The sequence below is a fragment of the Melanaphis sacchari genome, unplaced genomic scaffold, assembly GCF_002803265.2.
Source record: "Melanaphis sacchari strain LSU unplaced genomic scaffold, SCAv2.0 Contig65_pilon_pilon, whole genome shotgun sequence".
Classification (NCBI taxonomy): domain Eukaryota; kingdom Metazoa; phylum Arthropoda; class Insecta; order Hemiptera; family Aphididae; genus Melanaphis; species Melanaphis sacchari.
In genome coordinates, this window is record NW_020271469.1 from 1,406,860 (window position 1) to 1,427,420 (window position 20,561).

Genomic DNA, 20,561 nt, shown 5'->3' on the forward strand with positions numbered 1-20,561 from the left:
ATAATGTAAATTAGAATAGAAAGATTGTCATTAAAAAACAGAAGTTTATCTCCACAAGACGCTTCTTAAGTGTTGTGTAACGGTTGTCGTCTATCGACGTTACAGTAGTACAACACAAAAAAACCTCGTGAATTCGAAAATATGGTCTCGATCAAAATTCCAATAAATTCATTTATTAAATGAAGAAATGGGGGTGAATCACCCTGTATAACATAAACGACGGTTAAAAACATAATATAGTATAACCATACGCTAAAGGTACGTATAGTGTTCTAGTGCTATGTCACGTCGATCTAAATTTATTATATTTTTCATTTTTAATTTTTACCTCCACGCTTATGCGCGCGGAGTAACTTTCACGCTGCCGTCGAACGATTTATACGCGTTGACCGAAGAGGCCTTGGACAACGACAACGCTACGACGGTTATAACAATCGTGTTCGTGTTTTATGAAAAGTCCCCAAACGGATTTGCGCTCGTGGCCGGCGTTACATCATTTCGTCGGAAACTGTCGAGGTTGTCCGAAAAATTATAACAAGAAAATATTATTATACGCGATCGTGTGTGTCGTCCGTAGTCTTACCTACTTACAACCTACAACTTGACACTATTATTATGCCTACTCTATCGTTAACACTATGCCTTCGTAATATGTGCAACAATGATGCACGCAGCACGCTCGTGCACTATTATATTATTATTATTATTATTATTATTATTGTTTACGCAGTTTTACGTATACGCGTGTTTCGTTTCGTTAACGTCTTATGTATATAAATATAATATATATATATATATATGTGTATTATGTCGCTTGCACGCCCTTTGTGGCGACCGAGTTCACGGCGGACGCGTGTCAAAACTTACCGTCCAACCCCCGTCCGCAATCTCTTGTTCGCAGTACACCTTCAGGTACCAGTAGGCCGTACCTCGGATTTGCAAATAATACACGCCAGATTGCTTCATTCCCGCGTTTAAGAGGTCTAAACACGAAAATCCCTGAAAAAAATGAAAACAAAAATAAACGTTAATAAATATTTTATTGTATTATTGATTACAAACGAAAGTCGCTTTTAGCTGCGATTATTGTAACTGTATAGTCGTATTGAATTCAGATCATAGACTATGCATAATATGATATGTATATTATATGTTAAAATTATAGCGTGCGCCATATTATATATGAGTATATGTATCATATTATATACTAATTATAAAACAAATACAATAATTACAGATATTTATGAAATAACCAATTTAATTACTACTTTATAAAGATAAAATTATATAACACGACTTATTTAATATTTCCTTATTTGTACTACTCGAATCGAGTAAAAAAAAATTTAAATACAAAAATGTTAAAACATTATTTGAAAATGTGTTAATAGAACCCGATTTTTTTTTTTTTTTTAATTATAATCCTTAAAATGCACATGGGCTTGCATGATGAATATAAAAACATAATTATTTCTTGACAATTATTCGTAGTAGCGTGTTCGAGGAGAAAACGGTTCATTATTTTAAAAATTGAGATACAACATAATATTATAATATACCAGCTCAAACGCCGTCCGCTCGACCTTATGTATAATGTATCTGTTTCATATAATGTAAGTCAACGTTTTATTTTCCTAGAGAGTTTACCTGTCAAATTAACATAATCCATTACATCGATCAATTAACCGATGCTTGATAGATAATCGAAAATATTATTCGTCGTTACGCTACTATGTACAGCGTATACATATTATGTTACGGTTATAAAAATACGCGGCGGCCAGCTGTGTAATAATATAATAATATTATTACGTCCACGATATTTGTATATCATATTCTTTCACTATTGACTTTTGATCGTATTCTCGTTAATATAAACAATAATATATTTATTTATTTTATTTTTTATGCAACCGGTGTGCCAGTTTTCGATGTACGTATTTATTATAATATGCGTATGGCAGTATAGATAGTGAGCGTTTATTTTTTTTTTCAACTACAATAAACTTGCGAGAACCACTATTTTTTATACCTATCCGCGGGGTCGGATCGATCAGCTGCAAGGAAAAACGTCGAAAGAAATAAAATAATATTATGTGTATTATATGAAAAAAAAAAAAAATAAATAGTATAATTTATAATTGTACGATAAAACGACGGGTACGACAATAATTCGCCTTGCAGAATGGGTTGATATATCTGCAGCGATCTAAAACCTCGTTTGCCGATTGTCATCTACGAGTATATACGTGCGATAATATAATAATATATTATCACTATATCACTATAATGTACCTCATATGCGGGTTTGTCATCTTGGACTCATGATTGTAACGTGCCATTTTTCGCGCACTAACCTATATTACATATACTTTATTCTATGGGTCATATGTTCTAATATGTACAAAGTGTCGCTATATTATATAACTTCAGACGACCTGTTCCCCTTTAAAATGCATATTATATCTACGAAATCGTATAGATAATCTACAGAGTGATTCATCTAGCTATCTAGCATGCTCGCCCTCTTTTTTTCCATTTAATAACAAAATTATTTAAAATATGATAATTGGAATTTCAAAATTAAATGAATAAAAAAAACTTCACGTCTTCATTTTTATTTTATGCGTCAACATTTTCAAAAAAAATACAAATTAAGTTATCTACATTAGAAAAGTATAGAGATCGTCGTTTAAAAAAAAAAGAATTTTGTATCATCATATAAAACTACGTAAGTAATACAAAAAATTTTAAAAAATTAAAAATATATAATCTCAAAGTATAGTATTAAAAAGTCCAAATATCAAAATTTTTGAATAAATTCATTGTTAAATGAAAAAAAAACGGGGGTAATCATGCTTGGTGCGTCATTCTGTATTTATATATTACCTACGAGTGTATAGAACGGGAATCAGAGCAAATTCTAAATCCGGCCTTCGATGATTTCATACGCGTTCCCACGGCGCCCGTTTTCAATTATGCACACACGTTATATCGGAAATTATACACTAATGATATACATTATATAGGTTATATAGGTATAATATACGTGTGCATGTGTGGTACACGCAGATAGATGTATAATAATTGTGAATTTCTCACAGGCGGTAAAGTTTTGTTTTTCTTATTTATTTTTGAATAATAATTTGACTTTTCAATGGCGAAATCAGAAACGAAATGAGTTTAATCGCGTGGTGACTGCAGTTTTCAACATTTCGACTGTCTTTGTCGTTATTAATAATAATATAATGTATCTAAGTGATCTAACACAATCTACATAGGAGGTATCCATTCGTACGTTTAACCTCCAAATGCCATCGACGCGTATGATAGTATGGGGGCCAGGGACTTTGATATAGAAAATCTAACGAATGCCGATTATTGAAAATATCATTGATATAGGTTTATAATATAGAACTTACCTATATGAATTATAAGAAACGGCAGCGAATTGTTTTTCCTTGAACGTATCTATGCATAGGTCAAGATAAAAGTATTATTTTGCCGTACTACATGTTGTTTTTTTTTTTTTTGTTTTTTTAATATTTTGTAGTATTCTTAATGGAAAATAAAATAATTATTATGCAATCCGTCTTGGTTTATTTTAAATTTTATTTAAATATCAAGATTTTCATTCAACTATTTTTTTTTCATCTTTGTAATTAGTATAGATATACTCGACAAATGTTATTTTATCATCGTTTTTAAAAATTTTAATTTAAAACATAGTAAGAAACAATTTTGTCATCAATAAAAAAAAAAAATCATTGTTTAGGTCTGAATTAATATTTTTTAAATTGTTTATGCAAGTTGTATTTAAAATAAATTGAATTTTTCGTTTATAAAAATAATGAATGTCTTATACTCTTATAACACATTTTATGAATTTAAAAGTCAACAGCCAGCCTCTAAATTGTCCATTTATTTTAAATACTTTTTAGTATTCATCAAGTTATAGATAAATCATAACAATATTCACTATATTTTAATAGGCATATGATACACGCGTGGTCAAATAAAAAATGTAAAATCAGTAAAATAAAATAATATTCTATTATTTTATAATAGAAAATCAAATTAATTTACTCATTATAATTTACAAATATTTGTTTTATGGGCATATTATATATAATTATATTAATTATAATAAACCTATATTATCCAGGAAATATGGTTTGAATTTATAAGAGTTAAAACTTAGAAAGTTAAGACTAGATTTGTTACTACAATCAGATAATTAGTAAATTATATTTTTTTCAAGGATCATTTATAAAAATTAAAATACAATACAAAATTTAAAACGACTCGTTCACCGTCCCTGTACTTATTATCATTGTTATGTGATTCAGTGATTGTATATTTTATTATTAAAAAAAAAAAAGGAACAACAATATTTATCTAGTTTTATTGATATCTTATTAATAGTATTTTATTTTCGTTTTCCACTAATAAATATAGTAATGATAATAATGCTACGAACTGAATTTTCTTATCAATAATCGTTACCCTTGATTTTACGTTACCTATACCCACATCGTAATGTTCCTATAATATTTTATAGGTAATTCAAATTTCAAACTCCAATTAGGGTTCTTAACTTAAAGTAAAAATAATAACAATCGCCAATCCATTCGTATTGAATCACAGTGTTTAGCCATTTTTCACTAATATTATTATCATAAACTTACTTTGAAATCATAATTTACTCTTAATAATTATCTCTGATTTATATCGAGTAAAATGCAACTTTCATAAATCCACATTAGACCTTATGCATGCAATCATGACGTTAAAATTGATATAATTATAAATTTAATACGATTATGATTACTTTATGTACATAGAAAAACCTGTTCGATAAGTAAATTTTAATGAATATAGACGTCAGTTACTTCTTGATGAAAAACGATTTTGCGGAAACCATATAAATTATAAGTTATGATGGGTGAAGGTTCACACAAAATGGTGTCATTAATGACCTCTTATTAATTAATCTATGAATTATAAATATTATAAACAGCCACTCTTCCAGATTAAATATCTTAATATTTAATTATTAATAATTTTGTAAATCACAGAAATCGTCCTTTTTTGTAGTTATTTGTATTTCATAAAAAGTATTTACGATTAGATATCTTTTAGTAGATAAATATTATATTTTTAGCCGTGATTTTAATCGAATAAAACGCCTACACTATTATGTATTTAAAACTGTTCTAAACGTATTTGTATTTAATGTGCGGCCTGTCAAAATCATTATCAATTAATCTGTGTACCTAATTAATGTACGCCTTAATTTGAGTCGTTTACAAATAAAGAGATACGTAATAAATAGTTGAATGGTAGCTTGTGAGTAGAGAACTGAAGAAAATATTATTAACTGTCAAGCTTGTGAAATACATTATTTAATATATCCTGTTAAATTAAACGACGTTTAAAAACTAAACGTCGACTAAAATCAGATCTAAGATACAATACTCAGTAACCTATAATTTAACCTCCTGTTGAAGTTTAAAAAGTATTTTATGTAACAGTGTACATTTCAAATAAAGATTATTACATATTTTTAATCTCTCAACAAATCTTTCATGCAACGTGCGACACGCATTTTTAATGAGCTAAGTTAAAATGGATTAAAATATCGTTTTCACGTTTGATTCATTACCTAAGTGTAATTCGTATCGTATTACAATGAAATTATGTGTATTATTTTTAGTTCAATAAAATATTATTTGTTTGGCCGCTACACAATTATTATACTTATCTGATAATTCCTCAATATTTTTAACTCAGTTCCGTATCTAAACTATATATTTATACACAAAACATACACATTATACATAAGACGGAGCTCAGATTAATAAAACATTCATTCCCATTTATACTAACTTTTATGGCTATTATCAGATATTATACTATATTGGTATACAGTTAAAATATTATGGATACATTTTTAATAAATTATAGTTAAATTTTAACATTTAATAATTAAACGGTAAAGAAATAATAAATTGTGTTACAAGAATAACAATTACATATTACACTATCTTGAAAGTTCAATAATATGAACTAGTATATTTTATTTGAAGTACCTAATCTGGAGGTTGGTTTTTACATTTTTCCAATTTGAAAAATAACGTTTTAACGTAAATAATATCAGAATATTATAAATGAGATATTTTGAAATTCATGTCTTAAGCAATTGTAAAATATTTTATGTTAAAGATACATTTAAAAATCCAAATAAATTATTTAATTGTGGTTTACGAATTTAATGAATAGTTAATTGCCATGTGTTTGTGTTATCAATGTTATCATTAACCAGTTACCACGGATACTCAACCGTCCAAATCGATTTAGATGAGTATAATACGATATGTATAGATATACAATATTGTTATGCAATTGTTTTAGACATTTGTAGTCTGTCGCAATGTTAAAACGAAAAGAAAAAATACTCACTTTAACTTCGCGGTTGAATTGGTCGGTCAAGAAACTGATGTTAGCCGGTGGCGGTTTATTCTTGACGCTCGGGAACACCACTCCTCTGTTTTTCTGAGGCACGTTCCTTGAAGTCTGGAATGACTGTTGGACGTCCGGCGGTGTACCAGACGTAGGACTACCAATACCGCCAATACCACCGACACTAGTAGGAGTGGTAAATGACACGGAGGCGGAAAGCGGCGTGGACTCGGATTGCAACTGTTCATCGTACCGGGAATAATCGTCAATGGTCGGGTCCAGGCGCAGCATCTCGGCAGGCACAGGTCGCTGGGCTAACGTGACCACGTCGTCCTCCTGTTTCTTCAGCCTGCGCTCCACCACATCCAGGTTAGCGATGATCTTATTGGTGTTCATGCGCAGGTCATCATGTATATCGCTAATGGCCCGTTCTTGGCGCTGTGTCTGAGTCAGCAGCTCGTCAGACTTGGGCACCAGGTCATCCACCGAGCTCTTAGTGCCGACCACCACGTTCCATACCTCATCCATTTTCTCGCTGACGCTCAGTATCGGATGCATCTGTCTGACCAGCTGATCGATTTTGTTGCTCCGCTCCGGTGCCGGTGCCGATGTAGTGGTGGTCGTCTTGTTTCCGCCGCCCGACCGACCACTACCGTGGTGGTGGTTGTTACTATTGTTGTCCTGTTCAACGATAGCACCGTGCACATCCGTCACCATGCTTATAATCTTGGTCAGCCCGTCCGATACCATGTTTATATGAAACTGCAGCTTCCTGTCGATATTGGCCGTATTGCTCCGAATGGTGTCCATCTGGGTATTTAGCAGCTTGGTCACGTCCAGATGGTGGACGTTTACGGGTTTTTTTTCACTCGCCTCGGCGTTGATGTCATCGGCGGGTGCCAAGAAGTTGTTATCCAGCTGACTCTTCAACCCGACCAACTTAGTGTCAATTTCGCCAACTTTACGGTCCAATGTCGTTAGCTTAGTCTCGAGATGGTGTCCGAGGGTGCCAGGTTCCTTTTGGAATAACTTGGTGTCTAACGATCGCAACTTTCCGATTACCGCTTCTGTCTTGTCGATGTTGTTGGTCACTCTCGAATCCAGTGCTTCTACTCGACGCATAAGGTGCTCGACAGCTTTGTCTAGGTTTTCTATTCGCTGGAGTTTCGTCTCCAATGTGGAAACGATTACTTCGAAGACGTTGAACAAGTATTGTTCTCTGAAACAAAATAATAACAAACGCGTGAACGTTATTAAAAATGTATACACAAATATCGATATATTACAATTCAATATTTAGTTGAGTTTTAAACACAAATTCAAACTAAAGTTTGTTACTCTTACCGTAAAATTAACCATAAAAATATCGTTAACTAATATTATATTATGTTTATGACCTTTTTGGTACATTTTTAAGTGTCTACATTGCGTCTATTTTTGATGTACGTCATATCATAACAATCATCGAAATAATATAGATTATATAATTAATGTATTAGTGTTTTTTTTTTTTTTTATTATTTACGACGAATCTATTAAATAAAAATACCAAATATTTTCAATGTAATATAAACTATTTTGAATTATAAGAATTAGTGCGTACAACACATTTTAATATATTTTTAAAAGAGAAAATCTCCTTGACACCCAATGGTTCTAGAATAAAAAAAGGGTCATTGTATGCCGAGACCTATCGACACCGTAGTACCGACACGTACGTTTGACAATTACATAACACAAATACATTGTGATATTTAAACCGTTTTTGCATGTGGTTTCTATTAGTGAAATAACCCAATTTATGATGCCTACTATAATACGTATGTGTACCCTTTGGTACTATTATTATACACGTACACACACGCACACACTAGCATGTCCAATTCATATATTTATTCACATTACACAAACACTCTGAAATATTAGTATTAGTATTGCATATCGATCGACCCGTCTTCAATGCACGCATGGACAGTGTTATGAATGGACTAGCATGGTAGCGGTGTATGTATACATATAGTAAACCAGTTTTTAATCCGTTACAGTATATTCCACGAGTTAGATAACATGACGTCGATTGCACTCGTGCACTTTTTACGACCTGCTGTGATATAATACGATTTACGTCGTCTTCGGAATCATAAGTCTAAATATATATAATACAGAGTACGAATACGAAACACTTCATTGAACCGAAAAAATGTATTCAGTCTAAAAAATATAGATTTGTTTATTGACGTTAAAAGATTAAAACCGAATTTTGACGATAATACAACACATGTAAGTTGTAATCATGTTTACACACATTCTTTGTGTTTTAATTAATTATACATAATTAAATTTATTAATACGGGTAAATTGCGATTTTTTTTTAAATCTCCGTGTTGATGATAAATGATAAATTTGATTAAAACCATAATTTATGAACAAAATTACACCTATCAATCAGCAAAAAATTAGTTTCTACATTTACGAATACAAAAGAATAATAATAAAATAACAAAAGAAATATATGTATTGTAAACTCTAGATTGAAATAATTTGATTAAAAGTATTATATTACAATATACAACTAATGTTATTTCTGGAGTATGAAATTGTCACCATACTTTAAAAAAGAAAGTTTACCGAGTAATAAAAGAGAAAATTATAACTATGAAATGGTTTATATGAATTTTTTCAATACTGGTCATTGTTCTATTATGATTTGAGGGACATTTTTAAACTTTTAAAAATTAGTAATCTATATTCATTAACTGGGTCCTTGACATATTCGTTAAACATGTTGACATATTATCTTCTTATTATTTTCAAAATTACATTATTTCCATTATTTTTCATGTAACGAGTATCAATAATAATACACAAGTATTTGCTGCGTAAATATATTTCATATTTCAACTCGAATAATATTCTACCAGCTGTTGAGACTATATAATATCCATTCGATTAAGTTTCATTGTTTTCAAATACAATATAGCTTTATAGTAAAAAATAATTTAATTACATGTTTTTATATTACTAATACTTTAATGGTTCATTTTTGGTATAATGCATTTCTATTCCTGTCGGCTTCGGCGCGACGTGTTCGACTAAATGTTTATTATGGTATGTAATATATGTTACATTTCTATAATATCGGTTACAAGATTCTAAATTTTTGAAACAAAATAATACCTATAATTTCGTTGCGCCCCACACGAAGGTACATAAAAATATTATATTACTCGGACGTCTTTCGAATTATAATATATTGTATTGGTAGATGAATATTTTATATACATAAAAACATAGTATTTATTATTTTTTTAGCCGAAAATTTTCAAACTATTTCTAATCTATGGTTTTGCAGCGAGATCGTTATTATATTGTACATAAACGATAAATGTATAATATAAAAAATTATCTAACTGAAACATTACTCTCGTGATATTCAATTAAATTTGAATTTCCACAACACCATTGCGCTCAGTAATACAAATTATGATATATAGGTACATCATCATTATTCGTCTGTCGACTTTCTTAGCCCGCGACCGTCGTCTACTCCGTTTACGGCAACAGTTATTCATCCGACCAATCCCGATTAATCCGATTACCGAAGATGCGGTTTATTCTCGTATATATGTAACGAAACAAGTGTGTATAATATAACATATTAAGTAGTTTATCTGAATTCGTATCTGGCACGTATTTTGCTGTTATAATTATTATTATGCGCGTATGTGTATTATATATATTATACTTAATCAGCCTAAACACGTTGTAGGTCGTTATGTATATTGTCGCCGCCGAACATTGAAAACGCGCCTAATTATCCATCGATGATGATAATAATAATAATAATAATATACGCACGTGAGTCCGCCGCAATTGTAGCACGTGGCGCGGCGGCGTCACAGTCGCGCGGCGGGTGATCTGCAACGCGCGTTCAAGTCTCTCGGCGGACCCGCGCGCGTGTGCGGTAGATTTCGGCGAAAGAGTTCGGACCGGATGGCCATAATGGCGCGCAAAACTGGTCTCACCCCGGGGCGCGCAATCGTACGGTATAGTAATAATAATGATACCTCCACCCGTGTATAGTACAAGACGTATAGTAGTAGTTGTAATAATAATAATAATACGCAGGCCGATGGTCAGACCGCGATAAGCCGCGCGAGATACTTTGCGTGCTGCGGCACACGCTGGATATATCGTAACGGATAGGTATATTATATATGCATTATAGGTGTAGGTATATATATATATATTTTTTTTTTTTGTGCATAATATAATATACTGAGAAAATAATAATAATAATAAAATACTAATAATAATAAAACGATCGTAAATACGAAATCCGAGCGCGACTCCACCCGAACTCGTTCCATTATCCACTATATACACGGCTCGCGTGTGTTATTATAATAATATCTGATGCAATTAATCCGTGTTTACATTGTGATAAACGATAATATGGCTCGCGATATTATAAGAGCAGATAAAGTCGCGGGTGCTGGTGTGCTCGGGGAGTGTACTATCGTCACTTATCTATGTTTTATTATTATTATTTTACAATGCAATAACGTGCACGCGGCGTTATTAAATTATATTAATAATAATAATAGTATATTATTATGCAAAGAAAAATTTTAGTATAATATTATGGCTACATAAATTTTATATTTATTTTACGTTTATTTAAATCTAATATAGCGAGGCACTGTATAATTATCACTTTTCAATATATTTTTATTTTATCAAGTAGAACAATACATTATATTTTTAATAATTATTGTACTGTAACAATTATTTTATAGCAAATGTAGTATCGGTTATATACACATACAACATGCCTATAGTTTATATTTGTGTTACCTGGAGAGTGGAGGAGTTGCAAGACACAGGATCCGAAATTCCATCGCACTTGAGCGAGTACACGTATGGAAATATTTTTATGTTTACGTGTTTATAAAAGGACATACAAAATATATTTTAATCGTATAAAAGTGTACAAGAAATAAGTATCTAATACTGAATAATTTTGGTATCTATTCAATTAGCAGTGCTGTGGTAACACAGCTCAACGCTGTAGCGTTTTCGGAATAATTATTATTTATTTATTATTCAATTTTATAATGCCAATAAACATAGTGTGATGAAATATTAAATCAATTATATTCATTTAAGTGCTTAACCTCTACGAACCGTGCCACCGTGCATCATAAGCATTCTTTAACAAGTATGGTTACGTGTGTATAGTGATATTTCATAGTTTTCTCCAAAGAAATTACAACCGACCATATTATACGCAGTTTACCTCGTAATTTTATTTCATGAGTCTTATTCATGTGAATAATGAGCCCACTTTCGTTCAACTATCATCTGAAAATTTTTTTTTACCTTTTACCTCGATATATTAATTATTAATAATTTATATTATAACATGAATTAATTAATTTTGAATATAGATTAAATATTTTTATTTTATAAAAATTACTATAGATACCACGCTAGAATATATTTTATCAATATTTGTTTTGATGTTTATACTATCATGGAGGTACTATTGTTTTAATTATTATTATTATTACATTAAATTTATGATATATTATAATATTGTTGAAGATACCTATGACAAAGGCATAAACAATTCGATGACTATATTTTCAGAACGTGTACATAATCGTATTGTGTATAAGATGTACATGATTTCAAGACACATATTATCATACATGTTTGATTATTAAACATATTGTAGCATTGTGTAAAATAATTTAGGATTTTGAATATTAAATTTTAGATGTTAATATATTAATTTAAACCAGATTAACTTTAGTTAAAATAATATAAAAAAATTTTTGTTAAGTACCCATCTACTATTTAAAAAAAACATGCTAAATATTTCAAATAATGTTATGGTTGAACATATTAATTACTTAAATACATTTAAAAACTGTGTTTTCATATTAAATATTATTATTACACAATTTCGATACCTCAGAAATAAGGCTATCTTAGTATAACTTAAACCAATCACTCCAAGTACATAATACTAAAGACATTCATACATATTAAATTGTATAATTAAATTATCGTTCACCCAGCAAAAATTTAATCTTTTACATTGAGTAAAACTACTATAACATGTTAACCCTAATATCTTAAAAAGAAAATTTTCCTAGTGCATTATTTAAATATTTTAATACAATAATACAGTAAATTAATTGAATAAAAGCTTGATTTTTTTTTTAAATTTTACTTTATTTTATTATTTATTCAAAATGTTTTAATATAGGTATTATTACTATTTATAATACGCATTTCAAATTAATGTTATTTACTATTTTTTTATTAATTTATAAATAGAACAACGTTTTTGAAGTATTTAAAAAAAATAATTGTACGATACTTGAGTTTCATACAAATCATAAATGACCTTAGTATACTTTATTTATTAGAATAATAATTTTAAAATATAGGCCAATTGTGAAAATTAATGTTAATTTCAATAACCGTGGGACTGAACTTGTTTTTTAAATATGTGATATTTATCATGTATTTAAATTATTATCATTAATATACCACTCATAAATTAAGAAATTATTTACGGATATTATAAACAAAATATTAATTATCAAGGTTATAAAAATAATTGATTGCGATCACTGATCACGTATACAATAAAAATAAAATATTTTGGAAATAGCTGATGAATGATAAATAGTAAATAATAAATTAACACAAAAAAAACATGATGGACTTATTATTTATTTTTGTTGTATGATAATATTTTATTTACCAATTTCAAAAAAAAAATGAACAGGCAAACAATTTGTTTAGAATATGTACACATTTCAAATATTAAAATTACGTAAAAATGTTTTCTGGTTATTTTGTAAATGTAAAATTTGGTAATCAATTTCATAGTATATATTATACCATTCTTGACTAAAAATTATTATAATACTTATAAATATATTAAATATATATACATATATATTATATATATATATATATATATAAGATCTATATCGACATGAAACATATTTTCACCAAATACTGTGTACACGCCCTCGAGAAAATAAAATATTATGCTCCTGGAATCACATGCTTCATTACTCAACTAGGACTCTAATTTCATTTCTGCCTCGATAAAATTCATCATTTCCACTAATCTACTCAACAAAATATAACCCGACGAATAATCTAATATTTAAGTAATTTTATTTTTTACTATAATCATTTGTAAATTACTATACGTTCATGTTATCTATAGGTGCATAATTTAATATTGTCAACATTTCCCTGTGGCCACTGCTACCATGGATTTATTTAAATAAAATTAAAAATAATAATAAATACTTTTGTATTTTTATTGTTTACATCTTCTGTTAGACCTTAATATGTTTTTATACAAGAATTTTTGAACAGCGCCAATACATACTATCGCACGATAAAAAACGTATAGTAAAAAAATATATTCTAAAACATATACATTTTTCATAGATATTACTATCAAAATCAATGATCAGAAATCGCAAAAAAAAAACATACTGTTGCATTTCTGAGCCTCCACATGAGTTCTAACTCAATGTGGCCCCGTAATCTTTTCTGATACTAAACAAAAAAAATTAAAATTTATACATCTTAGCTTTAGTAATAACTAATAACACGATCTAACGATATTTTGATAATCACTAAAAAACTGAAATATTAATAATAATACATTATGGTCTATATTATCATTATGTAACCTAGTAGAAGAGAGTAATAAGAGAAGGTTAATTAAAAAAATTAGTTCAAAAATGAATATTAGTAACAGTGTTTACTGTATTCAATTCTTATTTAGGTGTATACAATATACATACATAATAATAATGTCTTGATAATGACAAATAATAATAATAATAATAATGGCTTGATCATTGCATATAGGAATAGTAATCGTAAATATATTATGATTCATAAATAACGGTTACACTGAATAGCAAAATTATTAATAAATAAATAATAATAAAATAATAAAATAACAAAATAAAATTAATATATAAATAAATGTTGATTGTAAGTTAACGTGTTTACTATACATGAGTAAAAATTATGGAGGCATAGTGCTTTTAGAGAGAATGTATTTATTTTATTTTAAATAATTTAGAATAGAAATTAGCGGGCTAATGGCTAATGCTAGAATTTAAGTCTGATACAAATAATTGCAACAAAACTTCAGAAATATATAGAGATAAATATTGTCTGGTATTATTACTTAACACAACTTCGGGATAAAAAAGCTTACATACTTATTTATTTATATATTATATGATAACAATATGAGCCATTCTATGTTTAAAATCATACCCTTCACTTGAAGTTATAAAAGTTCTCAAAAATAAGTAACTACATCAATTTACATAAATTTACAAATACTTCCTTTCTTACATTGGAAATCATTGAAATCTACAGACCTTTGTTCTTACTCAAACAATATCTAAACTTCTAAAAAGAAATGTCGTGAATATTTATCATAAAATAAGTTATATTTTATACTAAAAATGTTGTTGTTAAATAATTCCTACATTTACTTTTCTTTCAATTCCATAAAAATCACAGTCACACGAATTATTATTTTATAAAGAAATAAATAATAATAACAACAATGTTAACATTATAATTGATATATAATTTCTACATAATATTATAATAAATTGAAAAATATAAAATATATCATCTTAATTTCATAACCCGCATGTAAGACGTCTTTAATCAAAACCATTGTCCTTCGAATTCTTTAGACAACTTTCTCCACCCTATCATAAAACAGATCTCGCACCCTCTGTTAGCTTATTAAAAATAAACAGATTAGATTTTCTCATAATATACTATTGTGACTTTAGCTACAGATTTTATTAATCTAGAATGAAATCCGGTTAGGTTATGTTTTTATTATAGATCGTTTGCTTGTACCATACATATACAATATACAGTCAGTATTCACTATTCAGTATTACTGACTGTAACATGATATAGGAAAATTATGAATATAATATGTTCATGCGACATTGTATATAGAATGATAATAATATGACTATTCGCGTAAAGCGTTGATTATTATTTATTTATTATTTTTGTAACATAATGTAAATCGATGACAAATAAAATATTATTAAGTTATTTTCTCGTATGTATGTATTATAGTTGTAGATACACTAAAATTTGCTAATAAAACCTTCAAGTTGTCAGCTATAGTATTATTCAATTTCTTGCACCTATAATCAAACAAAATTTATACGTGCGAGGCGATAAAATTGCAGGAATGAAAACGAAAGCGAGACGAACGAAAGTAGAAACTTACAAGAATAACGTTACAATTATTGGAGCTGGTCGCAACAAGGGGATTCGAGAAGAAAAAGTGTAGACAAATGCAAACCATGGATATACATAATATAATAATAATAATAATGATACAAACATACATCTACTAGAAATGCATGTATAGGTTATAGGTATATAGTTATATGCATAAACGTATACGCGCTTATATGCGGACAAACATTTTATACGATATTGTTACTATTGCTTGTTTCCATTTTCCCGTGATAATATATATCATTTTGATCTCAATCACCGTGAATGGCCCGAGGAATCGACCGCATAACTATGTAAGTACGCCACACCACGCTAGGCGTTGTACTTCTCGAGTTTACGATTAACTTTTTTTTTTTTTTTTTATTGAAAATAACGAAGAAAGTAGATTATTGCTACGAATGAGGTGAACATAACAAAATTGCAGAGCAATAAATTGTGAAGTCTTAACTTTTGGATATGATTGAATTTGGAGGTCCACGTTTTAATAAAAATAAAAACATTATTCTCATGTCTGGAGAGGTAGAATACCGGAAGCATCTTTCTCTTGCTCGTTATCGTGTCACCGTGTCCATTAAAATGACCTTAGGACAATGTAATCTTAATTATTGATTTTCTACGAAACATCTTCTTTTTTTATTTTTCAAGTAAATTCGTGCCTGTTTTTATTATGATGTAATGTACCTACAAAGTTTAAGGGCGTCCGTGACTTGGGCTATAAAATACACATTATATGAGTATACCTACTATAAGTTTATTTGATTAAGTATAAGTTTTTATACATTAAATTCTCACTTACATATCTTAAGTGATATTAAATAATTATACACGTCTTCTTCAACATCAAGTCTATTAAATCACTCAAATTATACGAAAGTAATAATAAAGGCCTTGCGAATAAAATACGAGGCAAACTCAGAAGACCGGAATATTCACACGGTATTTTCTAAACAATGTTTTGCACTGAAACATTTTTTATAATTTTACAAATACCTAACTAAAGTAACTTTTTGTTTAAATATACGAGTTAATGCGTTAATAAATATATAATTATTATTAAATAAAAATAAAATCATATTTCATAGAAGAATGTTATAAGTTTATATCAACTTATGTCTTATAAGTCATAGATCATAATTTATAATATATGCAATACATTTTGCATGGTGCTTCACAAGATAGTCAAGTACTTACAAACAATAGAAACCAGTTACAATGATAAAAAGCATATTAAAAACAATGTTTAATCGTACTGTAAATATGTAACATGTGATATTATGGTAATTTCATAAGTTAAACTAAATGGTTTCTAATTAATTTTAATCGAACTCTAATAAACTATAAAATATAAAAGTGTAATCTTTAAATTTCAACTAATAAAAATAATATTGAAATACGATAGATATAAGTGACTACCTTATAATTTAAATAATATGTGTACGTGTATACTGTATATATATATATATATATAATATTAAATAGTAAACAAGTAAAACTACTTAGTAATGTTTATCTCATTATAATTCAATGTGTAGAGAATGAAGTTTTGACATATTTCTTACTATCATTCTTAATTAAATTAATTTAATTTAACTACTAGAAAGTATATTTTATTAGTAAAAGTCAATGAATGATGAGTCTGAATAAAAAAAAAAAAAACATGATTTTTAAAAAAAAAAGTGAATATTTTAAACGTATTCGTATAGCTACAAGATAATATATAATATTCTATGCTTCAATTTATAAATAAAATAAAACTATAGTATGAATTATGATGTACCGGCTACCAAACAGATTAATTTTATTCACATAAAACTGGTTAAATAAAGGAAATTTAAATAAACGTATTAGTTAAAACTAAAATCCAAAAATTATAAGAAAGTAAAATCAAATTATTTAATAAAATAAATACATTATACAAACATTATAATTTCACAAAAATTCAAATAATGCGTAAAATTGTGTTGAAAGAACATTTACAATTAATAAATTGATTTTCATTTATGTGTGACCAAAAGACAATTGTGATGATTTTTAGGTCTATATCAAATTGTAGGAACTGGCTATTTTTCAAAATCAAAAACTATATTGTTTAAAGTAGTGTTTGTGGACATAATCGCCTGGAAGATCCAAAATATATCTATGTAGTTCAATATTTTAGTAAATAGTTTCCGGTAAGTCAAATAGATATCGATCCGAAATATCTGCGTAAATCACCAATATCCATAATTTATGTACGTACTTTAAAACGATTTTTAAATCAAATTCTAGTTTTTTATATTAGTCTTTATTTTTTTATTTTTTTATAGGTCACTTTCTACAATTTAATGTTAAGTAAGCGCAATTTATTTTATTTTAATTTTTAATTCGTATTACAAGTTAGACAAACGAAAAATAATTTTACCGCTATGTATTTTAATTGATTCCCCTAAATCCCGCTACATTTACTAATTAGACGTGTATGAGTATAGAACGTTGGTTTAACGTAATATCAGGATATAATAATAAATTATAAATAAACTAAACGATAGTGACAACTTGGTGTGGTATAATCGTATACGTTTTGTTAAAGCGTACATTTCAATTTTAAAATAAACACGAGGAGTGTTGAGTAGGTTTCACATCGTGTTGACATAATGTCTTACGCCGTCCACCCACGCAATGACATAAATTGTTTTTAAAATTATAATTATAGTATGTAGGTACTTATGAAGTATATATTGTGATCGTTTAAGAAGATTTCGTAAACGTTTGGGTCGTCCGTGAGAACTATTCGCTCTGCAGCAAACGGAAGGACACTGCAACTGTGTCGTTAATATAATATTATCATTGTGATTACGGATGACCTCGGAAAATAATAATAAGACATGGTAAACTATGTGAGACGATCACAAGACGTCTAATTCGTCATAACGAAATGTAATTACTACATTTTTTCTTCCGTGATTCTCTGCCGAGATTATTGCTGTGCAGGTACCATCACCTTTATATACTTTTATGCGTGCACCCTTATTCCAAACACGTGTGTCTTTTAATCGTCGACGACAAATGTGACCTACAGTTACGATGTTAACAATAATTAGGTAGTATTTATTGCCACCAGTTAATTTTCTCTTATTTTACTGTTGTTATTATTATTGCATAGTATAATATAAAATATATTGTTATAAACACAAACCATTACGAATTTAGGTATAGGTAGTATATGTAGTATGTACCTAATAAATATATTATAATTTCTAAACAGATTATATTTTAATGATATTATCGTATTAAAAGTATATCATCTGTGGCGATTGCGGTCAGTAGCAGGCACCAACGGTTACAGCGTTCGTCGACGATGATGACGATAATAACAATAATATAATAATTTAACCATTAAAGTACCTAAATCGCATTCCTTTTTTGTGTTCGAAAGCGCTTGAGTCGTCTATGTATATTATAGTTATGCGTGCTTGCATGTTATTTTGTTTCTAGTACTAAACAAACAGCAGCCGGTTTTGTCTATTTGGCGAGAAGTCCAGATCGTTTTCTTCTACACAGTGCATAATATTATCAGGTCGATAAACGTTTTATTATCGCCATTATAGCAAGGCAATAATATTTATATAAATTATAATAATAATATGAATACGGTGTATTGCACGCCAGTCTATATCATAGGTGTACGCATTTGTTTGCCAAATTTGCCCACACGAAACTCCAGAAATCCATAAAAGCTTTCACGGCGATAAAACACATTAAGCCCGCGATGACAGCACCGTGGTTTAATATGGTTGCGTGGTAGAGCGTCGTTATTCAATTCGATTTTAGGCTGACTTTATATGAAATACGAGTATACTAACATAAAGATAAATATGCGTTCATGATATACTGTTTTTTTCGCGTTTCATCAACTCACGTGCGCAACATCAGATCTGACGAAATGTCGACTTATATCAAATTATATAATGGGCAAAACAGTCCTATTAAATGTTTTCGTGCATTTTTATTTTTATTTTTTTTTTTTTTTTGCACTTCGACAAAATAATATACATAATGTAGTAATATACTGAAAACTGTCTATAACAGAGTTCATATAGGAATTGTAATCGTTTATACGACCGCAATCAGATCTAATATTCAGAAATCAGATTTAAAAAACGTATTATAGTCGTTATGGTTCACGTAGCATGAGAACAATATATTATTATAGTATTAGCTCGATTCCAACTCAGTGCTCGTTTTAGATTTATGACCGAACACAACGTAAATGAAATAATAATAATTCGCTAGTTCTTAGCGAATCTGAAAAAAAAAAATGTTTTTCTGTTTTTCTATTTAATACTAAATTATAATATTGTAATAGTATACAGTCAACAATCGTTCATCTGGACGCCGCGCGCCCGTGCCATCGGTCGGGTGTTAATAATGATTTTCTCAACATTGTCGAAACGGCGACGGCCAATATGCGTAGCCCGCCACGCCGATTTCCGGAGATTCGCTGTAATATACGGACATACATGCCGTCGCAGTGTCAATAAATCACTAATGGGTTTGGCATCACGATTTATACCACGTTAATTAGAGAGCCGTGCGCGCGCCCCGAAGGATACCGCAAACATGCTTCGGGTCGCGGCTTGTTCAAATAAACGAAATCCACTAAATCACCCGCGATGGAGCACACGATCTTTTTTTTTTTTTAACACACATTTTTAATTTATCTACAGCCGCAACATTGCCAGTTGTCTCGTCTATAATGATAATATAATATACAA

At 29.1% G+C, this 20,561-nt stretch overlaps 1 protein-coding gene across 1 annotated transcript in view; it reads right to left on the minus strand.

Moving 5' to 3' along the window:
- LOC112600567 overlaps positions 1-20,561 on the minus strand; it is an 89,583-nt gene that overhangs the window by 6,083 nt on the left and 62,939 nt on the right. Inside the window, exons 2-3 of the mRNA XM_025347830.1 lie at positions 6,463-7,681; positions 868-999 (exon numbers count right to left, since the gene is read on the minus strand). Coding sequence (XP_025203615.1) covers positions 868-999; positions 6,463-7,681 — 1,351 coding nt within the window. The remainder of the gene's footprint in view (positions 1-867; positions 1,000-6,462; positions 7,682-20,561) is intronic.